Source organism: Heterocephalus glaber, unplaced genomic scaffold (assembly GCF_053883595.1).
Source record: "Heterocephalus glaber isolate CG9 unplaced genomic scaffold, H.glaber_assembly_v1.0 deba00001687, whole genome shotgun sequence".
In the NCBI taxonomy this organism is placed as follows: Eukaryota; Metazoa; Chordata; class Mammalia; order Rodentia; family Bathyergidae; genus Heterocephalus; species Heterocephalus glaber.
Genome location: NW_028258412.1, coordinates 19,925,164 through 19,948,908, shown reverse-complemented (window position 1 = coordinate 19,948,908; position 23,745 = coordinate 19,925,164). Strand labels below are relative to the sequence as shown.

The following is a 23,745-nucleotide window of genomic DNA, read 5'->3' as shown; positions in this document are numbered from 1 at the left end:
ATCCTCCTACAACCCAGAACCCTCTTTTCTACATGTGTTACAGTTTATCCAGAAACTTCCAGACTTGGCTTGAAGCTGGCTCATGAGCTCACCATTGCAGAACAACTCTACTAAACCAATGTGAATGATTACAATCACTTCAGGGACCCACAGAGACTACTGGCTCCTTTCTAGTTAGGGAGTGCACTGCCCCATCTGCCCTACTACATGTGACACCTTAAGTCTACCAAAGTATTGAGCCCTGCTGTACTCAAGAGATCACCAAAAACCAGTGAAACATCGTCACTGTGTTTAACTCATTCCACATGGGGACGACGGAAGATTTTTCTGGGAGAACGGATAGTGGGAGCCCTGTGACAGGAAAACTTGTAACCTTCACCACATACAGACCAAAGTCATTTCTTCCCTTTCTTTCTTTCTCCTTTTCTCCCTCCCTTTCCCCTATTTCTTCCCCTTTCCTGTCTAATTTTTCTCTTTCCTCCCCAACTTTTTTTGTGGTAATAGGGACTGACCTCAGGACCCTGTGCATGCCAGGCAAGGGCTCTACCACTCTCCCAGCTTTATTTACTTATTTACTTTGAGATAGGGTCTAAGGTGTATAGGCTGGCCTCAAACTTTTGATCCTCCTGCCTCAGCCCCCTGAGTAACTGGGATTACAGGTGTATACCACTGTGCTCAGCTCACCATTATTCCTTCAGATGATGCTCTGTCCTACCTGAGGCATACTTCCAATGGGCAGAGTATGGCAAATGCCTGCCTACTACCCAGGATACTCTGAGATAAACATTAAAAATCTTTAATGTGGAACACGGGGCAGGCATGTTGGTGCATGCTAGTAATCACTACTACTCACGTTGAGGGAAAAGGATTGAAAGTTCAAGGTCAGCCTGGGCAATTTATTAAAAATATGTCTTAAAGGTTCCACTGTCTGCTTTGCAAACCCAAGGTCCTGAGTTTGATCCCCAGTACCAAAAAAAAAAAAAAGAATATGTCTTCAAATAAAATTTTAGGGGCCGGGGATTTAGCTCAGTGGTTCCAGCACCTGCCTCGTAAGCGTAAGGTCCCAAGTTCAATCCCTGGTACCAAAAAAATAAATATATAATAAAATGAAATAAAATTTTAAAAAGGCCTGAGGCTGAACATGGTGGCACACATCTGTAATCCCAGTGCTCAAAAGGCTGAGGCAGAAGAATCACTGCGAGTTCAAGGCCAACCCAGGCTACACAGTGAGTATAAGACCAACATAAACTACATAGTGAAACCCTATCTCCAAAAATAGATACATAGACAGATAGGTAGGCCTGAGGCTGTAACTCAGAGATAGAGTGCTTGCTTAGCATGCACAAGGCTCAGAACTCAATCCCCAGTATCTTTAAAAAAAATGTGAAACTAAGTACGAAGTTCCCATTGATGGGTAAGCAAGCTGACCCAATTCATACTACTACAGCTGGAAACCATAAGAATGTGGTTCTCCATCCTGATTTATAATTGATTTACATTGGACCATTTACATTAAAAACTCCCAATGCATAATAACTAAATACAATGTGGTAATCTGGATTAAATCCTAGAAGATGAAAAGAACGTTAATGGAATAACTAGAGAAATCTAAGTAAAATCTACACTAACCCATAGTATGAAATAAGCAGTTTCTTGGTTCTGACAAATGTACCATGATAATTTAAAATCAATTAGAAAATGAACAAAGATACAAACAGACATTTCACTAAATAGAACATATAGATGGTAAAATATAGGACTATGATCACACACATATCAGAATGGCAAAAATAAAAAGTGACAACATATAATCCAAGCAGACATCCAGAGAAACTGGATTACTCTTATGCTGCTAGTTAAATAATTTAATATGGAAAATACTTTGGCCATTTCATGAAAAACTAAACATGCAGCTATCTTAAGATTTAGCAAGGCTGGGGATTTAGCTCAGTGGTTCTGCTGCCTGCCTCGCAAGCACAAGGTCCTGAGTTTGATCCCCAATACCAAAAAAAAAAAAAAAAAAAAGATTCAGCAATTGCTGATTTGGGTATTTTCCCCAGGGATTTATGTTTACATAAAAAGACACCACTCAAATGTTCATAGCATATGTAACAGTTAAAAAGTAAAAATACTAATGTCCACCAACAGGTGAGTAAAGAAAGTACGATACATTCATTCAATAGAAACTTATGCAGCAACAAAAAGGTCTGAACTATTGATACATGCAACAATGTAGATGACTATCCAGGGAATTATGATGTATGGAGAAAAAAAAAACAACCTGAAAAGGTTACACACAGCATGAACCCATTTATATAACGTGCTTAAAGTGACTGGAATGGAAAACAGATTAATACTTTCTCAGAGAGAGGAAACACAATGCCAGGCGTGTTGGCTCATGCTTGTAATCCCACCACTCCAGAGGGTGAGGCAGGAGGATCACAAGTTTGAGGCCAGCTCGGGCTACATAATGAGATTAATGCCAACCTGAACTATATAGGAAGACATTCTCAAAAAAAAAGAGCTGGCGATTTAGCTCAGTGGCGCCACCCTTGCCTGGCAAGTGCGAGGCCCTGAGTTGGATCCCGGGTACAAAAAAAAAAAAAAGAAGAATAAAAAGTATTACTGGGCCAGGGATTTAGCTCAGTGGTTTCGCTGTCTGCTGTGCAAATGCAAGGAACCGAGTTCAATCCCCGGTATCAAAAAAAAAAAAAAGGATTTTTATTTGCCCAAAGATAGAGGTCAGGAGGAGAAGGTACAGAGGTACAGGGAGGTGGCCACAGGTATAAAAGAGCAGTGTGGCATTTGGTGGTGGAACTGTTCTGTATGTTGCTTATAGTGGTGGTCACAAAAATCCATATGCACTACATACTACATTAACTACACACATACACACACTATTAAACTTGTGACATCTGAGTAAGATCACCAGGATGTATCGATGTCAATTTCTTAATTATATTATTATACTTCGTTATGCAACATATTGTCACTAGGGCACAATGGATGGGCTCTCTCTGTGTTATTTCTTCCACCACATGTAAATCTACAATTATCTCAAAATAAAGTGATAAAACAAAAAGGAGAGTTATTCCCCTTGTGGCCTAACCTGACCGTACATCATGCCTTTGATGTGACAGTGTCTAAGGTGCTCCAATTCCTGGGGTGGGTACTCTGCTACCTCTTGTTCACCACTCCCACACACTTAGCCTAGTTCCAAAAAATAGAGGAAGCCAACAGAACTCTCAAATATACTTACTTTTGTACACTGTGTAGCAGGCAAGAGGTCAACAAACACCTTCAGGTCTGTAAAACAACATGGTTTATCCCCAAACTTTTTAAAATACTGGAACATTAATTCTTCTGGGTCACCTAAGGGAGAAAGGGAAAATCATCAAATTACTCATGGACTGAAAATTTTTCTATTTTTTTTAATTTTCTAATTCAAGTGAGAGGTTTAATTTGAAAATGTTTATTATATTAAAAATTTGCTAAATGGGGCCAGGGATTTAGCTCAGTGGTTCTGGCGCCTGCCTCACAAGTGCAAGGTCCCAAGTTCAATCCTCAGTACCAAAAAAAAAAAAATTTGCTAAATGTTTTAATGAGAATGAATGAAATAAGAAAGAGAACTGAGACATGACTTGCCAGTTTAAAAATAAACAAATAGGGGGCCAGGGATTTAGCTCAGTGGTGCTGCAGCCTGCCTTGCAAGAACAAGGTCCTGGGACGGGGATTTAGCCCAGTGGTTCTGTCACCTGCCTTGAAAGCGCAAGGACCCGAGTTCGATCCCTGGTACCAAAAAACAAACAAAAAAAAAGAACAAGGTCCTAAGTTTGATCCCGGGTACCAAAATAAATTAACAAACAAACAAATAGCCAGGCCTGTTGGCACATGCCTGTAATCCCAGCACATGGGAGGTTGAGGCAGGAGGATCACCAAGAGTTCAAGGCCAGCCTGGGCTACATAGTGAGTTCAAGATCAGCCTGAACTACACAGCAAGACTGTCTCAAAAACAAACGGGATAGGGATTTAGCTCAGTGACACCTCGCCTGCCTCACAAGCACAAGGTCCTGAGTTCAATCCCCCATAAGAGGGGGAGAAAAAATAAACAAGCAAACAAACAAATTAGAGCCAGGCATTGTGGCGAATGCATGAAATCACAGCACTTGGGAGGCTGAAGCAGGATTGACCTAAGTTCCAGATAGCCTGGGCTACATAGTGAGTTCAAGGCCAGACTTAAAAATAAAGCAAAACCCTGTCTCAAAAAACCAAAATAAAATAAACAAATCAGCCAAGCATGGTGGCTCACACCTGCAGTCTCAGCATTCTGGGAGGCTGAGGGAAAAGGATCATAAGTTCCAAATCACCCTGGGCAATTTAGCAACTCAAGGAGACCCTGTCTCAAAAAATATATATAAAAAACTGGGGATATAGAGGAATGCAAAGGCCCTGGGTTCAATCCCAGTACCACCAAAAAAGATTTCAGGTTTCAATTTCTGTTCACATTTCTCTATGATGAGAGGCCCATGGCTTTAATCAGATTCCCAGAGGAGTCTGAGACCCCAAAGAGAGTAAGAATCATTTACTGGTCTGGTAAAAAATATTTTTGTGGAGACTAGACAAATTTATGTATTTGTATGAGGTAGGGTGGAGACTGAGAAGAGAAAGTTAGGGGATAAATAAAGCAGGCAGTAAGGGAGATCCAGATACTTTTTTTTTTCCTGGTACTGGGAATCGAACTCAGGACCTTGGGCTTGCAAGGCAGGCACCAAAACCACTGAGCTAAATCCCCAGCCCAATCCAGATACTTTTAAATTCAACTTTGCAGAGAAATCAATTCTCAAGAATCTATGTAAACAATATTTTGCTGAATATCAGATGAACATTTTCATTCACAATTCTAGAGCTAAACTTTACTGATCCAAAGAAAGATATCAACATGGGATTCAAAGTCAGCTCTGAAAAAGCTACAAAGGGAATAATAGGAGTACACAGTCAGTTTTAGACTGAGTTGTGGAAAACATTAATCAGATGATCAAAATGGACAGAGATGTCCAGGACAGACTCAGATCCTAGAGGTGCTCATTATCACAGGACAAATGAGTCTCAAAAAAGCCTCTTGGGTAGGGCCTGGTTGGAAGTGGATCACGGGGTGTGATCTGGAAGGATGTATATTTGTTCCTGGCTACTCTCTTTTCTTCTTCCTGGATGCATGGGTTGAGCAACTTTTCCTCTACCATGCCCCTCTTCCATGCTGCTTCTGCCTTGAAGCCTGCCAACCAAGGACTGAAACCATGGGCCAAGACAAACTTCTCCTCCTTTAAGTTGTGAGTGTTGGTTGCTTTATCCCAGTGATGAGAAAGTGACTAAGACACATAAGGATGAACGAATGAGTAAAACAATTACTGATGTTGTCTTAATCCACTAAGCTTGGGGCAAGGTGTTAGATAGCAATAAAGATAACTTTCCTACTGTGAAAAAAAAAAAAAGCCTTTTGACCAATTTTTTTTTTTTAACAGGGACTGAACATTCATAATGGTGAGTAAGGGAAAATACTTTTCTGGAGCCTTCTCTTTAAAAATGAAGCAGAAAAAAAAAAAAAAAAGAAGTAGAAAAAGGAAGATTATTTTCTAAATTTGGCAAAAGTCAGGGTAGAGTTAAAACTGTAAACTAATTCTTAGTGCACAGATTAGCTGATTTTGTTGGGGAGAGGGGTCATTCTTTCCTAAAATATCATGAACTGGTACAATATAGTATCGTTCACTTTTGGTGCAGCGAGATCATAAAAAGCAATTTATAAAGACAGCTAAAAACAACAACAACAATAACAACAAAAAAACCACCCAGCTAAGACTTTCATCAAATTTCCTACAGACTTCTCTTAAGGCTTTACCGTCTGTAACATTTTTTCCCCAGGTTATTGTTTTTGCAAATTTAAATTTTTTCTCCAGCTGCTATTTGCTCTAATTGTCTCCAATGTGCTTTAGTCAAAAGCTCTGTGAGTACCTGGAGCAGATTTCCAATAAAGCTTTTATCTACTTCATGAAATTCTGAAACTTTTATAAAACTAGCACTTTTTCTTTGAAAGTGATTTCACTTTATTGTTGGGTCAATCGCTTCTCAGCCTCTTGGCTAAGATCAAGTGTATTGTTGGGTCAGCAAAATTGATGGACTAGGGAGAGGTGTTAATATTAAGCCAAGTAGAATATGTGATTGAAGACCAATTTTGCAAGCAACCCATGCAATTAGTAAATATTTTCAGGTTATGAAAATGTGTGCTTCCCAAACATGACGCTGTCACTAAAGGCCTCTCAGATTACTGCATTTGTGTACTGAGGTCACCTCTCTATATTCTCCACGATTCCCAAATACCATACAGTTTCTTACCTAGTTTGAACTCATCATTACAACCTTGACTTCGTAAACGCCTAATCAGCTCCAGTTTAGCTAGATGTGGTCCCCTGAGATGGCGAGAACTTTTAGATTCTTCTGTTATCTGATCCTCTATAAACTTCACAGCTTCTTCTGCAGAATAATGTACTTCTCCTTCTAAAGAGCTGGGTATAAACACATGAAAAAGGTATTTTATTGCCTTTATTATCCTTCTCAAAGTTGAAAGTCAAGCCAAATTGATCATTTAAAACAAAAGAAATAAAAAACGGCACTTTTTCCTAGTTTTGGCATTTGACTATTAAAGAGTGATTAACCCCGCCTGCTGTGCAAGCACAAGGACCCGAGTTCGATCCTCAGTACAAAAAAAAAACAACAGTGATTAACCATCACAAATTCTTTTGGGGGGGGTACCAGCAATCGAACTCAGGACCTTGTGCTTGTGAGGCAGGCAGAACCACTCAGCTAAATCCCTGCCCCACATAAATTCTTTTTTTATTGTGGTTGTTGTTGTTTTGAAACAGGGTCTCACTATATAGTTAAGGCTGGCTGTGATCTCATTATGTAGCCCAGGCTGGCCTCGAACTTGTGGCAAGCCTTCTGCCTCAGCTTCCCAAATTCTGGGATTACAGGTGAACACCACCATGCCCAGCTTCAAATTCTTTCTTTAAAAAATAAAAAGGATAATTGTGTGTGGGGGTACACATATATATATTACTGCCTAATAAAAATGTAAGTGAGGGGTGGGGGTTTAGCTCAGTGGTTTCACCGCCTGCCCTGCAAGAGGAAGGACCCGAGTTCAATCCCTGGTACCAAAAAAGTAAAAAAAATTTTTTAAATTAAAAAATTGAAAATGTAAGTAAATTTTACTAAAAAAACGAGGTTGAAAAAAACTAGATAACTTAGTTAATATGAAGTAAGCAACAGCTCCTAATTGGTATCTTTTATTTATTTATTTTTTGGCAGTGGAGATTAAACTCAGGGCTTTCATGTATGCTGAACCTGCACTCTATACTGAGCTATCCGCTAGGCCTATAATAAGTATCTTAAAATTTTACTTCTGTATTCATTTTTTTTGGTACCAGAGATCGAATTCAGGACCTTGCGCTTGGGAGGCAGGCGGCGGAACCACTGAGCTAAATCCCCATGATTTAATTCTTTTTTTTTTGGTACCAGAGATCAAACTCGGATCCTTGCATTTGCAAGGCAAGTGGCAGAACCACTGAGCTAAATCCCCAACCCTTTTTGTATTTTTTTTTTTTTGGTACCAGGGATCAAACTCAGGACCTTGCGCTTGGGAGGCAGGCGCAGGAACCACTGAGCTAAGTCCCCAGGCCCTCTGTATTCATTTTTGAAAAAGATTCCATTTATGTTTGTTGTGGCATTATCTATAACAGAAAAAAAAAGACAAAGAAAAAAGTCTGCAAAATATCACCAATAGAGAAGAATGTAAATTACATATTATATATGAAATGGTGCCTAAGATATATTTAAAGAAAAAAAAAAATCAAGCTGCAAATTATTATGTCTAATACAACCCATTTTTATGGTAATTATGTAAGTATGTGCAAAGAAATAAATCTGGGGGGATGACCATACCACATATTTCATCACTAAGAAAATTTTTACAATGTGCATGTATTTTATAATTTTAAAAAGAGAAAAATCTTACTTTGAAATGAATATATTATTAAGACAGAAAAAGAGAATTTAATTGGCTCACAATGAAATATTTTGCTACATTTTAAAAGGTGCCGTCATAATTCAGGAAAGAAGATGACTTACTGTTCACCTTCAGCAGGAGGAGTCCAGGCCTCTTCAATCAGTCGAAAGACAGAATCGAAATAAGTCAGATAGAACTGCCAGTCATCTGAGCTAAAATCAAATTGAATGATGCACACAGGATTAAACCCAAGTTGTGACAAATATGACTTAGGAACCATGATATCAACTTATTTACTAAGTTCTATTCCATGTGTACTAGCAGTGACCCAACCCTTCCTCTCAGTTTCCTCTGCAGCCCTAAAAAGGTGGCACCCAGAAGGATTTCAAAGTGAAAACTTGTAATACATTCCCATTGGCTTGAACCACCAGTGGTATATTAACAACTGTCCCATCGAGTGGCTTGTACAAACAGATCTAATCACTTTAATCAGTTTTTTTACTAATAAAATTAATTATAAGTCTATAAATGGACCAAATCTAGTTAGTTGCTTCAATTTGAATAATTATTGCCTAAATATATTAATACTATTCATACCAATTTTAAAATTATAGTAAATTTATTTATTTCATTATAGTTAAAGGAATTTATGTATATTTGTGAATAGTTTATAAATAATTATCTAAATTTTAACATGGAAATCTTACAAGTACCCCTTTGCTGGTATATATAATATGTATTTACACCTGTTATACCACAAATTAGCTATATTACAATTTTTATACCATTCTAATGTTTTCCTTAAGAAACTTTAATATGATGACATCTGGTCTGCTAAGTCAACACTTTTCTTTACATTACTGTAATGAAAGACAGTTACACATGTACCAACAGTGGTTCAAGCCAGCAGAATAATCAAATTCAAACTGGAACCACATGGCAGTGAGACATATAAATTACCTCTTTCCCTCAATAAAATGACCAGGTCTAGAAAACTAATATTCTTAAATGAAAACTCCCCAAATAAACGCTTCCTAAACAGGAGATGATACAAGCAGGAAGGAAGCCTATTTCATTTAGACCAATATTGAATTTGAAAAACTAATCATTCTAAAGAACTAATATTAGCACCATGGTGGTACCATTATTCCTCTGCTGAAAGATGAAGGCTTACAGAAAACTTCTAAAAAACATTAGGACACAACTAATAAAAAGAATATTCTATCCCTAGAAATTTAAAAATATACAAACAATGCCAATAGTGAGCCCTAAAGCCTCATTACAATCTCACAGCCCAAAAGCAGCATCTACTCACTTTTTCAGTAAGAGGCGCCGAGAAAGGGCATTGCATTCCGGCCACCTGCTTAGCTTCTTGTACATAGCCATGCATTTATTTTCCCGACTCTGAATCTCACTTGTCAGCTTTTCTACAATTAAGTTATAAAAGTTGGTAAGCTGGTTTCATTTCTAGCAAAATTAAGGTCCAAACATAAGAAGGAAAATGTTGTATTTTCTTATTCACTCTCTTAGAAAATGGGAACATTATTAGATACCAGTTACTATTTTTTTTTTTTTGGTGCTGGGGATCGAACTCAGGACCTTTCGCTTGTGAGGCAGGCGCTGGAACCACTGAGCTAAATCCCTGGCCCTCGGGACCTTTGGCTTTTGAGGCAGGCGGCACCACTGAGCTAAATCCCCGGCCCACAAGTTACTATTTTTATAAAGATTATGTTGCAGCCAGGCACAGTGGCTCAGGCCCATGATGAGGGTACTCTGGGAGCCTGAGGCAGGAGGATTACAAGTTCAAGCCCAACATGGGCAACTTAGCAAGACCCTGTCTCAAATTTTAAAAAGTGCTGAGGATATAGATTAGTACAAACGCTGTGGGTTTAATCCCAGAAAAGAGAAGAAAAAGGTGAAGGCGAGAAAAGAAAGAAAGATTATTTTGTTAAAGAGAAAAAAAATACATTTGTGATACTAAACTTTATAATCATTTCCTAAGTACAATACAACCACCCACAATCTAATTAAGAAGGGGAATGAGTATGTAGGATACATTTATAAAACCTCAATAATATCTGTACTATAGAGAATCTAAATTATAGCTATCTATGGAATTACAATCTAGCTGAATAAAAAAGAGAATGGCAGAATTATACCCATCTGTAAGAAGGCTAAGGTTAGGCAGTAAATTATATTTAAAAAGCAGGGGCTGGGGATGTACCTCAGTCATAGTGTTTGCCTACCATGCTGGAGGATCTGGGGTAGATCACCAACACTGCCAAGAATAGCACTACAGTTTTATGACTATACATAATCCAATAGAAACCACACACACTTGTATGAAACAAAGTCAGTTTATGACTGAAGCTAATGAAAGATCTGTGGCTACTCCTACAGTTAAGTTACTCCCAGATTGTAAGGAAACAAATAAAAAAATAAATTTATTAAAAAGTAACTGCATTTCTCCTAAGAAAATCAAAGATGTATAAATATTTAAGAACCAGAACCTTTGTCATAAATGTACAGAAATAGTGGAATTAAATCAAACTATGAAGTTCATACAAATAATTTTCCAACAAAAAGGGAAGTATTTTCACAATAATGGAAAAGAGTTCATTTCTTTGGACACACAAAGTACTCTTTTTTTTTTTTTTGGTTTTTTTTGTTTTTGTTTTTGGTACTGGGGATCGAACTCGGGTCCTTGCGCTTGCACAGCAGGTGGCGAAACCACTGAGCTAAATCCCCGGCCCACAAAGTACTCTTAAAGCTGAGTATGATGGTGCAGGCCTGTAATCCCAATACTTAGGAGGGTGAGGCAGGAGAATCATGGTGAGTTTGAGGCTACACCTTGAGTTCAAAGCCAACCTGAAGTGCATAGCAAGACTCCGTCTCAAAAACACACACAAGGGCCGGACATTTAGCTCAGTGGTTCTGCTGCCTGCCTCGCAAGTACAAGGTCCCAAGTTCGATCCCCAGTACCAAAAAAAACAAAAACAAAAAAAAAACCACACACACACAAAATTTAATTAAATAAAGTGGTCTTGAAAATCAATAAAACAATTAACCAAGTATCTTAGAAATAAGAAGGCAGCTCAGAAAATAGTAATGGCTTTTACACAAACAAAAAAATGATCATCCTACATCATAACTACGGAAGTTAAAAACTGTAAGACACGTTTTACCTGATGGACTGAAAAACATAAAAACTCCTGGGTGTATACTCAGTGGTTCAGTGCTTGCCTAGCATGCACACGCAGTCTTGGGTTCAATTCACCAACACAAATTTTTTTAAAAACTAAAGAAAAAATTTTAAGTAAAAATACTGTGCTAATTAATTTTTTTTGAGACAGGGTTTTGCTATATAGTTCAGGCTGACCTTGAACTCACTATGTAGCCCAAGATCATAGCAATTCTCCTGCCTCAGCCTCCCAAGTATTGGGATTACAGGTGTGTATCATCACACCTGGCATCAAATAAAATTATTTATGAGTGAGGTTTCCACTTGTAGTTTTAAAATTTTTTAAAAAAAGGAGAGAGGAAAATACATCTTTATAAAGATATTAATAACAAGTAACTAGAGGAGAACCAAAGAGTAGGGGCCCAGAGATCTGGAACACTGTCTTTCACACTGCTTAAATTAGCCATGAATTATTCTCAACTGAAAAATAGTTTTAAAAATAAATTTACAGGGCCAGGGATTTAGCTCAGTGGTTTCGCCACCTGCTGTGCAGGCGCAAGGATCCAAGTTCAATCCCTGGTAACAAAAAAAAAAAAAAATTAAAAAAAAATAAAAATAAAAAAATAAATTTACAACATGCAGAAAAGTCTGGAAGAATATAAAAAGAGATCAGGAACAAGCAATTATTTTTCCTTTTTCCTTTTACTATGTTGCCCAGGTTGGCCTCAAAGTTATGATCCTCCTGCTCCAGCCTCCTAAGTAGCTGGAATTACAGGTAGACATCACTGCACCTGGCCACAAGTGATATTTTTTAAATGTCTTCATATCTTTGTGTTTCTGTGTGAGGAAGAACTTTTTCCACAATAAACAATTTTCATGTTTTATTAGGAAAGAAAATAAAACTTCAAGAAAACTTTAAAAATTACCTCCTAATTTCCCTCTAATGACATCCAAGGCCTCCTGGTACTTTCCCAATCGTTCCAGGATCATATAATAAAGTTCAACCTTACAGAAGAAACAAGTAAGCGCAACCATTGAAACTTTTCAATAATCAGAAGACAATAATTTGTATATTTTTAAAAAATATTTCATAGAAAAGAACACTGTTCTCAAATGAGATAAAACTGATAGTAAGAATGAGACAATGTCTTCCCCATTCACACACATCTCAGCTAGAGTACATGCTTGAGACAGCTCAGTGTTCATTATCCCTAAGCAGAGGGCTTCCAAAGCTTTACATTTAAACAAAGGCCAAGACTGGGGACCCAGCTATTGAACTGGAATAAAGTAACAAATCATAATAGTAAAGTGTAACATAATATATAATGGCACTATCAAAATCATGAAAATATAAAAGTAGGGCTTAAATTACTCACTTCGGCCTCAGCTTCTATCTTGTCCTCTTTCACCATTTTTTCGACCATTCTCTCAGCAAGAGGCAGAAACATTGTTTTTGAGAGGTTTTCATCCTGTGCTGATATTGACTAGAAAAGGAAAGATAAATGTTTCATTCTAATTTCTCCCCTGCTTGCACTACTCTCATTACCATGCAGGCCATTACTATGACTCTGGCACATAATCATCAATCCAGTATGACAAACACTAGACCTAATCTGAACTTGCCAAGTGGATACATTACAGAGTAGTTTTTGTTGGAAGTGGGGGTGGTGGATATTAAAATGTGCTATGTACATGTACCAACTCCCCAAGATGAATGTAATCATTAAGTACTGTAAATAAGTACTAATAAAAATTTTTTTAAATAGAATTATTTGCTTGACAAGAAGTTTCTGTTCTAAAGATTGATCATAGTATGAATTCCTGAAATGAACTTTCACAATTTGACCCAACATTTAAATAGGTTTTTTTCACGCATTCTTCTAGAAATATGTAAAGAGCGAGTATACCTACCCTGTCTATCACACATCAAGGGTTTCATCAGGTGTTTTAAAGATGAAAGCCTCTCAGACATATTGAGATGTTAACATTATTTAGAAAAAGTGAAATGCCAATTCATTTTATTCAGTTTACTACTAGCTATAGTTACCTTAAATTGAGAATTAAAAATTAATGTACATTGGTTTCACCGCCTGCTGCACAAGCGCAAGGACCTGAGTTTGATCCCCAGTACCAAAAAAATAAATAAAAAAAAAATAATAATGTACATTAAGAATTTTAATAGTGGGCTGGGGATTTAGCTCAGTGGCACCATGCCTACCTTGCAAGTGCAAGGTCCTGAGTTCAATCCCTGGTACCGCAAAAAAAAAAAAAAAAATAATAATAATAATAATTTTAATAGTGTCACAGATTCAGCTCGGAATTCACTTACCCCTTGTAAACAACTTTTCAAGTTAATATTACTTTTTTTTTAATTGAAAAAGAAACTAAGGTTAAGAGATTCCCCCAATAACTCTCTGAAACATGTGGTAAAGCCACATGCATTCAAAGACAGACTTGTTTGACCCCAGAAAATCTGTTTCTTAATCACTACATTTTACCTCCTTTCTCCCATCCTTTCCTACATAAAATGTCATTTTAGTCCTTATAGCAGTTCTGGGAAATAAGCATCTCCATTCTGCAAAAGAGCAAAGTGAGTCTCAGACAGAAGAAGTGCTAAAATAAGGCCACTTGGTTCAAAGATCTGCGTTAAACCTCAGATTGAAACAGTAAACTCTTGGAGGCTTGTACTTTATCAAATAACCCAGAAACAGATCTAAGATTCAGGGGAAATACAGTCCATGTAGCATCCTAATAAACCAATCTACCAACTCACAAAAAGTACCAAATATCTCCAACTTAAGTCAACTGATAATATATGTAAAGCCCCTATTTGACCCACAATAAAACACATACAAGATATTCAGAAGACACATTTAGGACAATGATTTTAGAGATCTCAATGCCATTCTGAATGCCATACTCACTTGCATAATTAAGCTCATCACAGACCAAAAATAGTAAGGATTTTTGGGGACAATCTTATACAGAGCCATGCCAGCCTGAAAGACAGTCACAAATATTTAATTTAGAAAATATCATATAGAAAATAATAATCCAGATACACGGTAAGATATTTCCTAGGAGAACAAGACATTTACATATCCCCGTTAGTATAAGTGCCCAGTGACTTGATGGCTATAGCAATAGGGGTAATCACAGATGTAAATTTTTATATCATGAGTAATATTTCATCTTTTGAATCATATTTTTCTAAAATTGAGGACCAGTATTTCTTTTCTTTTTTTTAGTACCAGATATCGAACTCAGAACCTTGCACTTGCAAGGCAGGCATGGTGCCACTGAGCTAAATCCCTGGCCTGAGGATCAGTATTTCTAGACTATACTGTGGTCCAGTGGCATTCTAATAGACTACCAAGCAAACAAAAAAATTTGACTTGAGTATACATCAATAAACAATCTTTACCCTGGGATAGTGGCACACACTTATAATCTCAGCACTTGGGAGGCTGAGGTAGGAGGACTGCAGTGAGTTTCAAGGCCACCCTGGGCTACATAGTGAATTCAAGACCAGCCTGAACTACACAGCAAGACCCTATCTCAAAAATTTTTTTTAAATCTTTATTGAAGACAGCATATTAATGAGTTACAGTAAAATAAACAAAGAAAACCAGACAGTATATTTAAACTTGAGAATCAGAGAAGATGCCAGGCACACTCTTGTAATCCAAGTTATTCGAAGGCCAGGGATTTAGCTCAGTGGTTTTGCCGCCTGCTGCACAAGTGCAAGGACCTGAGTTCGATCCCCGATACCAAAAAAAAAAAAAAAAAAAATTAACCAAGTTACTAGAGAAACTGAAGCAGGAGGATCACAAATTCAAGGCCAGCCTAGAGAATTTAACAAAATAAATAAATAAATAATTTAAAATAAACTGAGGATGTAGCTACGTGCCACAGTGCCCGCCTAGCATGCATAGGGTTCCACCCCTGGAATTGAGGGTGATGAGGGCAAACTGACCCTTTCATTTTGAAATACATAATATTCAAGGGCTAGAGGTATAGCTCAGTGGCAGAATGCTTGCCTTAGTATGCTGTTGAATCCCCAGAAATGCAAAAGAAAGAGAAGGGCAGGGAGAGAGGAAGAAAGAGCAAAAGTAAGTCAAGGACTAGGGATGTAGCTTAGTGATACAGCACTTGCTTAGCATATACCAGGCCCTAGATTCAATCCCCAGCACTAGGCGGGGTAGCACTAGTAAACCAAGGGACACAGGGACTAGGAAGAGTAGCAGGGGAAAGGGCTGAAAGGTATGTTTGTTGTAAGGTCTTCCAGGAGTCTACAGGAAGTAGGGAAATGCTAAGTATAAATCTATTTTCTTCTAAGAAAACCATGTTAGTAGTACTATGAAAAGACAAAAGAAGCAGAAATGATGAGGTTTAAGCCAGGATGAGGTAGACCAGATGGAAAAGAGACCTGAACACCTATGGAGGTAGAACCAAGATAATCTGAGACATAATGGAATGGACACAAAGCATGAGCTACAGAGTGTAAGGTGTCCGAGTTCCCTGTGCCTAACAGTAAGGGACACATACTCTGAAGGTATAAGAAGCATCAGATATAAGCTTTAGTTCATAAGTTAGGAAAACATTTTCATAATGACATGCAAAGATTTAAAAAGGCAAGAGAATATTAGAAATTAATACAAAAATTTTAATGTAAAATGTGAGACAAAAATTTCATGCCCACACCCTACCATTCTGTAGACTTGGATAATCTGCTAATACAGAAAATTTTGACAACAGACACGTTTTAAAACATGGCTCTATACTGCAAGCACAAGGTCCAGAGTTTGATCCTCGGTACCAAAAAAACCCAAAAAACATGGCTCTATCAAGCTCCCTCCAAAAAAAACCAAACCAAAACAAAACAAAAACTATGGCTCTAGGGGGCCAGGGATTTAGCTCAGTGGTTCCACTGCCTGCCTCGCAAGGACAAGGACCCAAGTTCGATCCCCGGTACCAAAAAAAAAAACAAAAAAAAACCAGATTTCTTGCTGGGCATGATGGCACGCGCCTGTAATCCCAGCACTCGGGAGGCTGAAGCAGGAGGATCTCCAAGAGTTCGAGGCCAGCCTGGGCTACACAGTGAGTTCAGGCCCAGCATGAACTACAAAAGGAGACCCTGCCTCAACAAAACAAAACAAAACAAAACACAGCTTTCCGCGTCAACAAAGACATCCACCATTATTTAGGGAAACAGGGTACTGGCATCTTATTCTACAGATGAACCGAAACTTTAGGATTTTTTTTTTTTTTTTTTTTGCACCAGGGATCGAACTCGGCTCCTTGCGCTTGCGAGGCAGGCGATGGAACCACTGGGCTAAATCCCTGGCCCGAAACTTTATGTTTATTTATTTTTAGTACTGAGGATTGAACAGGACCTAGCACATGCTAGGCAGTCTACCACTGAACTGTATCACCAGCCCTGTTAAAAAATTTTATTGAGAGATAGGATCTCATTAAATTCCCCCAGACTAGCCCCAAACTTGCTATTCTTCTGCTCATCCTCCCAAGTAATTGGAATCGAGAGGGGTGCACAACTGTGCCCACAAATCATAATTTATCTTAATATCTCTATAAACAGGTATTTAATAAGCTTTGCTTAAAATATATTTCTAGCCAAGCGTGGTGGTACATGCCTTTAATCCCAGTCAGTGGAGGCTGGGGCAGAGGATCACTGAGACTTCAAGGCCAGCCTAGTCCACATAGTGAGACTGTCTCAAACTTTTGAAACAAAGAAATATATATTTTTTCCCTAGAAATCTAAATTATAGTAAGGATTTATTTGTACCTGTTTTGCCAATTTAAAAAAAAATTCCCACAGAGAAAAAGTAGTCTCAGAATACTTTTCCTGAAAATATTAATCAATAAATAAATAATAAAAACATTTTTTAGCTGGGTATGGTGGTGCACACCTCTAATCCCAGATCTCTGGGCGGCTAAAACAGGAGAACCCATAATTTCACTCTAGCCCGAGCAACTTATTGAGACCCTGTCTCAAAAATAAAATTAAAAAGGAGCTGAGTGCAATGGTTTATACCTATAATCCCAGAGCTCTAGACTGAGGCATAGCAAGTTTAAACCCAGCCTGGACACTTTAGTAAGAATACTGTCTCAAAATAACCGGGTGTGGTAGCACACACCTGTAATCCTAGCATTTGGAAGACTGAGGCAGGAGAATCAAAAGCCCAAGACCGGCCTGGGCTATATAGTAAGTTCAAAATTAGCCTGAACTACATAGTAAGGCTATCTAGGGCCGGGGATTTAGCTCAGTAGTTCTGGCATGGGCCTCGAAAGCGCAAGGTCCCAAGTTCGATCCCCGGTACCAAAAAAAAAAACAACACACACATAGTAAGACTATCTCAAAAAACCTAAATAAGTCAATCAATCATTCAAAAAAGATTGGAGATGTAGCTCAGTGTAAAGCCCCTGGGTTCAATTCCCAGTACTGAAAAAAAGTTCTTTTTACAGAACACAGCCATGCCCATGCATGTGTGCACTGTCTATGGCTGTTCTGCTACAATGGCAGGGCTTAATAGTTACTACAGATACTTGGGATCCTCCCACCTCAGTCTCCTAGAATGCTGAGATTACAGGTGTGTCCCACCATGCCCAGCTTACAGACTGATTTTAAAAAGAAAGAATTTATATTACAATAGTACTATCTACCCTGCCTAATTTATCTATTGCTATAGTTTGAGCAAAAGAATAACATAAAATAAGCTGGGCATGGTGATGCCAGCTTGTAATCCCAGGACATGGGAGGCTGAGATAGGATTGTTGCAGGTTCAAAGCCAGCCTGGGCTACATAGTGAGTTCAAGGCCAGCCTGAACTATACAGTAAAACTCTGTCTCAAAAAAACCCAAAACAAAACAAACAAAAAAGATCAAAACCGAAGTAAGAAATCTCTGCCTTCAGAAAACATTATACCCACAAAGAAAGCATTTCTTTAAAAAAAAAAAAAAGAACGAAAAAAACCTATAGTTTGACATCCTACTTTTTTATGGGCTTCCTAGTGCAGGTTTCCTTCCTCTGGGATATCAGTTTTACCTCTACACTACTTCAAATATGTTTAAAGGAGGCTTCTTTAAATATGTACTAAGAACACCTGAAACAGAAAGACTGGCAAATAAGCTGCCTCCAGCAAACAAATAGACTAACAAAAACCAACTATCCCAGACAATGGGGAGTTTTCCCCTGGTAGATTTAAAAGTCTTAGCAGAACAGAGACACTTAAATTTACAAATTAGATGTAAACCTTAAAAGATACTCCTTCTATATATAGTCTCTTTATTTTTCACTCAGGGAGTTCTGCCTATTTTCTGAAAATTTAACAGTAATCTTGGGCAGTGGAAGAATTTGAGGTCGACTTACCAGAACCAAACAAAACACACTATCAAGCCACAAATGAAGAACAATCAATTTTTCCCAAATAAAACACTTAAAGAACTTGAACAATAAATAACTGGTTGATCTCCACATACAAATGCATAAATTCAATACACACAGACACACATTTAATCCCATTAAAGACATTTACAGTACCTCTAATAGTAGCCCAGTGGGTTTGGGGATCAAGTTACCTGTTGCATTTTCTTGTATTCACCCACTCTGGCATAGGCCATGAAGAGGTGAGAGTGATACTCCTCACTGTTGGGAACTTTCTTCACAGCCGCTTCATAAAGTTTCGTAACTAATTCCGCTAATAGAAAGAGAAATAAGACTTAGTTATATTATAATATTAAAGCAAATCCTAACAACTTTTAACATTTTTTCCTATTTGGTGAAAACAGGTGCTTCCTATCATTAAAAAAAAAAGAATGAGGGCCAGGGATTTAGCTCAGTGGTTCCACCGCCTGCCTCGCAAGCGCAAGGACTTGAGTTCGATCCCTGGAACCAAAAAAAAAAAAAAAAATGGGAGCCCAGGATTTAGCTCAGTGGCACCTCTCCTGCCTTGTAAGCACAAGGTCCTCAGTTCGATCCCTGGTACCAGAAAAAAAAAGAATGTATCTGCTTTGCCTCATCTGATCACTACTCTTCTCTTGGTTAGGGGTTGGAGGTCGGGCTTCCTCATCACAGTTACAACATACAAGACCCTTCAGGACCTGCCCTCTGTCCCTGTTCCCTTTCCCCAGCACTAACACCTAGCCACATCAAACTATTTTTAGTTTCACCGGATGTCCTGTGATACATCCTATCCCCATGCCTTTATACTGCTCCCTCTGCTCCTTTCCTTTCTAGTCATTCACAACCCAGTTCAAATATCTGCCTCTGTACAAGACCTTCCTTGAGCACTGTCTCTGCTCTTCCCCTCCAGTTTGATCAGTCTGCCTCTGGCATCTTAGTATCTTATAAATAAATCTATTAACTTATTAATGCATAATAAAGTACACTGTGCTGCACCCTTATCATCCCAGCAATTCAGGAGGCTGAGGCAGGAGGATCCCTTGAGCCCAGGAATTTGAGACCAGCCTGTACAAAACGGCAAGAACTCACCTCAAAAAATAAACAAAAACCCCACCATAGTGCAGTACAACACCTGGTGATCTATTTCTCCTTATACACTAGGAGTAACATGACAGCAGAAAGCGTGATCTTTTCTCTTTGACTCTGATACAATACTCGACAAGAGAAACATCCAACCAATAATTATTTTAAACCATATTGCTAAATCAACATAATCTCTAAATAGATATAATACCTTAACTCTTAAGTTTTATCTTTTGTAAGAATTAAAACAAAATTCAACTACAAAGTAATATTTTCTTAGGTTGGCAAAACTTTTAGAAGTTAAGAATATCAGGGCTGGGGATTTAGCTCAGTGGTTGTGCCGCCTGCCTCACAAGTGCAAGGACCTGAGTTCAATCCCTGGTACCAAAAAAAAAAAAGAAGTACTTGATATTCTTGGGCTGGGGATTTAGCTCAGTGGCTCCGCTGCCTGCCTTGCAAGCTCAAGGACCCGAGTTTCATCCCCGGTACCAAAAAAAAAGAATATCAAATATTGGCTGAGGATGTAGCTTAGTAGTAGAACACATGCTTAGCATGTTAGGAGGCCCTAGATTCAATTTCCAGCAATAAAAAAAATTAGAAAAAAAGAATATTAAATGTTCACTAGGATATAGACCAATCATAACTCATAAACTGCTAGTATATTTTAGAAAACAAGCTGGCACTATCTTTATGTTTAAGCTAAACTTACACTTACTCTATGATACAATTCCTTTCCTAGACTATGGTATAGTCACTCTATAAATATTCTCTGGCAATGAAAATGAGTTAACTACAGCAACTTGGATATTAGATTAAAAATGTAAATCATGGAGTACATACAATATAAATCCATTTATAGAAAATTAAAAATTAAGCAAAAATAACAATGTATTATTATTAGGGAAATAAATGTGATAAAAGATTTAAAGAAAAGCAAGAGGGCTAGGGGTACAGCTCAATGGTAGAGCACTTGCCTAATATCTGCAAGGCCCTGGGTATGATCCCCAACACAAGAGAGAAGGGAATAGAAAGAGCAGGAAGGAAAAGGAAAAGAGAAAAGAAACAAGGCCGGCCAGGTATGATGGTGCATGCCTATAATCCCAGCACTCAGGAGCCTAAGGCAGGAGGATGTCCAAGAGTTCAAGGTCTGCCTGGCTACATAGTGAGTTCAAGGCTGGTCTAAACTACATAATGAGATCCTGCCTTAAGACAAAATAAAACAAAGCAACGCCATCCAAATAATAAAAAGTAAAAAGGGCTGTGGGCATAGCTTAAAGGCCCAGGATTCAATCCCCAGTACTGCAAAAAAGAAAAGAAAAAAAACCAAGAAACACTCAGAAACAATGCAGCAGAGCAAGTGCTCCTTGGGAGGTAAAAGGGGAATGGACGTGGACAAGGAACACACACAGGAAACCTTCCTAATATCAACTGTGCTCTATTTCTTAAGCTGCTGCTCATTACTAGTGTTCATTACTGTGCATCCACTGTATTAGCGTGCTATATAAACTACATTCTTTCATAATATGCATCATGAAAAAATATTATTTCACAATAAAATATCTAAGAAATCAATTACAAGCTGGGTGTGGTGGTGCACAGCTATGATCCTAACACTTGAGAGGCTGAGGCAAGGAGATTGCCACAAGTTTGAGGCCACAAGTTTGAGGCTGGGCTACATAGACCCTGTCTCCAAAAAATGAACAAACAGCGGGAGATTTAGCTCAGTGGCACTGCGCCTGCCTCACAAACACAAGGTCCTGATCCCTGGAACAAAAAAAAACAAAAAACAAACAAAAAAGAAATCAATTAAAACCCCTTATTTCAAGCAACTTATTTACAGATTAAATGACAGACTCTTTAGGATATGCTCTGAAATAATCTGGCTGGGGTACAGACAAAATTGGCCATGAGTTAATAATTACTGAAGGTGAGTAATGAATACAATGGGATTATTATGTTATTCTAAATGAAAACAAACGATCCAAGCGAGGTGGCACATATCTGCATTCCCAGTTACTAGGGAGGCAGAAGGATTCCAAGTTTAAGGCCAGTCTGGGCAACTTAGCAAGACCCCATCTCAAAATAAAAGAAAAAAGAGCTGAGAAATGTAGCTCAAGGGCCAGGGATTTAGCTCAGTGGTGCCGCCGCCTGCCTTACAAGCTCAAGATCCCGAGTTCGATCCCTGGTACCAAAAAAAAAAAAGGAAATGTAGCTCAAGGGTTCCCTGGGTTAAATCCTCAGTGCCACAAAAATAAATAAATAAATAACCAACCAACCAACCAACCAACCAAAAACAAGGGTAAGGGCCCCATTTAGCAAATCACGGTGTTACAAATGAACTCACTTTAGCCCTCGTTCCAATTCAAGGATGTATCACATCTAAACCACCCTTTCTGTCAAAGTCTTTGCAGACAGTGGTTAATGCATGAATCTACCTATTGTCATCCTTGCAAATCATAAGTGACAAGCAAATTGGACAAAACAAAACAGAGAACTCAGTAAGAAATATCCAAAAACATAAGCTCAGGTCAAAAAGCAATGAAAAGAAGGAAACATACGCCGATGCATCTCCCGGTAGAGAATAGTGAGCGCCTGCAGTGAATTGTCATCTGTGGGTTCCAGGGCCGCCACCTCCTGTGCTAAAGTAAAGGCTTCTTCTTGCTTTCCAGTTCTCTGTAAACCAATTGCCTTTAAAACCTAATCACAAGGAGAGAAAAATCAGCTTTTAAAGGATACAGAAGGAAATATAAACCAAACAAAACAAATCTGAAAGACATTATAAGGTATGCCTAGGCTGTTGGTCAACTAAATCTATTTTTACAGCAAATCAAGATTCCTGCTGAAGGTGGTAGCATACACCTGTAATCCCAGCACTTGGCAGGCTGAGCAGGAGGATGCCTGCAAGTTCAAGGCCAGCCTGGGCTACACGGTGAGTTTAAGGTCAGCCTGGACTACATAGCAAGATCCCATCTCAAAAAGCACCTCCCAGGGCTGGGGATTTAGCTCAATGGTTCCACTGCCTGCCTCGTAAGTGAAAGGTCCCAAGTTCGATCCCCGGTACAAAAAAAAAGAAAGTACTCCCACACAGTCTTCCCTATTTCAGTTATATTAAGAGTGCCCAATAGCGTTTAAAAGGACCCTATGAAGCTCAGCATGTCAGCATGGTGGTACATGCATGTTATCCTCGCACTCAGGAAGCTGAGGCAGGAAGATACCCATGAGTTCAAGGCCAGCCTGGACTACACAGCACTCTGAAAGAAGTAAAGAAAGAAAGAAGTGGGCTGGGGATTTAGCTCAGTGGTTCTGGTGTCTGCCGCGCGAGTGCAAGGTCCTCAATTCAATCCCCGGCACCAAAAAAAAGAAAAAAAAAGAAAAGAAAGAAGGAAAAGGAAAAGGACTCTGTAAAAATAAAATAACCAGGGGCCGGGGATTTAGCTCAGTGGTACCGCACCTGCCTCATAAGCACAAGGTCCTGAGTTCGATCCCTGGTACCTCAAAATAAATAAATAAATAAAATAACTAGATAAGTCATATCCCACAATATAAATAGTTAGCTTTCAATTAAACATTATTTATGGCATGTAGGCAATCAGGAAAATAAATAGCCTACAAAGTACTCTGAAAAAAACACGAATAGTCTCTAAAGAGAGCAAACATCTGTAATACTATATGTACATGTCCCAATTCCCCCAGATGAATATAATTATATCACATATACTAATAGTAAAGATTAAAAATCTTTTCCCTTTAAAGAATTACAAATATAGCCCACAAATATAAGTGACTCAGGCAAATGAACTTACCTTAGCACAATGAAGATCCTTATGCTTCTTCAATAATTTATCTGCTTGCTGAATTGCCATTTTATTATTACCATTATCAAGATAATCTGTAAAAAAACATTATAATAGTTATATTCCTTCAGCAATGTAAAAAATGCACAGGCTGCTTTCAGATGTTTCAGAAAGTATCTTAATTTGCTATAAAAAACTTCATGGTGAGTCT

The 23,745-nt window shown here is 38.3% G+C and overlaps 1 protein-coding gene across 2 annotated transcripts in view; it reads right to left on the bottom strand.

Annotated features, from left to right (window-relative positions):
• Naa25 (N-alpha-acetyltransferase 25, NatB auxiliary subunit) overlaps nt 1–23,745 on the bottom strand; it is an 82,622-nt gene that overhangs the window by 46,891 nt on the left and 11,986 nt on the right. The window contains exons 2-11 of one of the 2 annotated variants that reach the window (XM_087198401.1): nt 23,544–23,629; nt 22,299–22,437; nt 18,834–18,952; nt 14,159–14,233; nt 12,611–12,718; nt 12,161–12,239; nt 9,369–9,480; nt 8,176–8,265; nt 6,388–6,557; nt 3,260–3,372 (exon numbers count right to left, since the gene is read on the bottom strand). In XM_087198401.1, the coding sequence (XP_087054527.1) occupies nt 3,260–3,372; nt 6,388–6,557; nt 8,176–8,265; nt 9,369–9,480; nt 12,161–12,239; nt 12,611–12,718; nt 14,159–14,233; nt 18,834–18,952; nt 22,299–22,437; nt 23,544–23,629 (1,091 nt within the window). Of the gene's footprint in view, nt 1–3,259; nt 3,373–6,387; nt 6,558–8,175; nt 8,266–9,368; nt 9,481–12,160; nt 12,240–12,610; nt 12,719–13,732; nt 13,810–14,158; nt 14,234–18,833; nt 18,953–22,298; nt 22,438–23,543; nt 23,630–23,745 lie in introns of those variants that run through there. The other variant, XM_087198402.1, reaches the window with a different exon arrangement.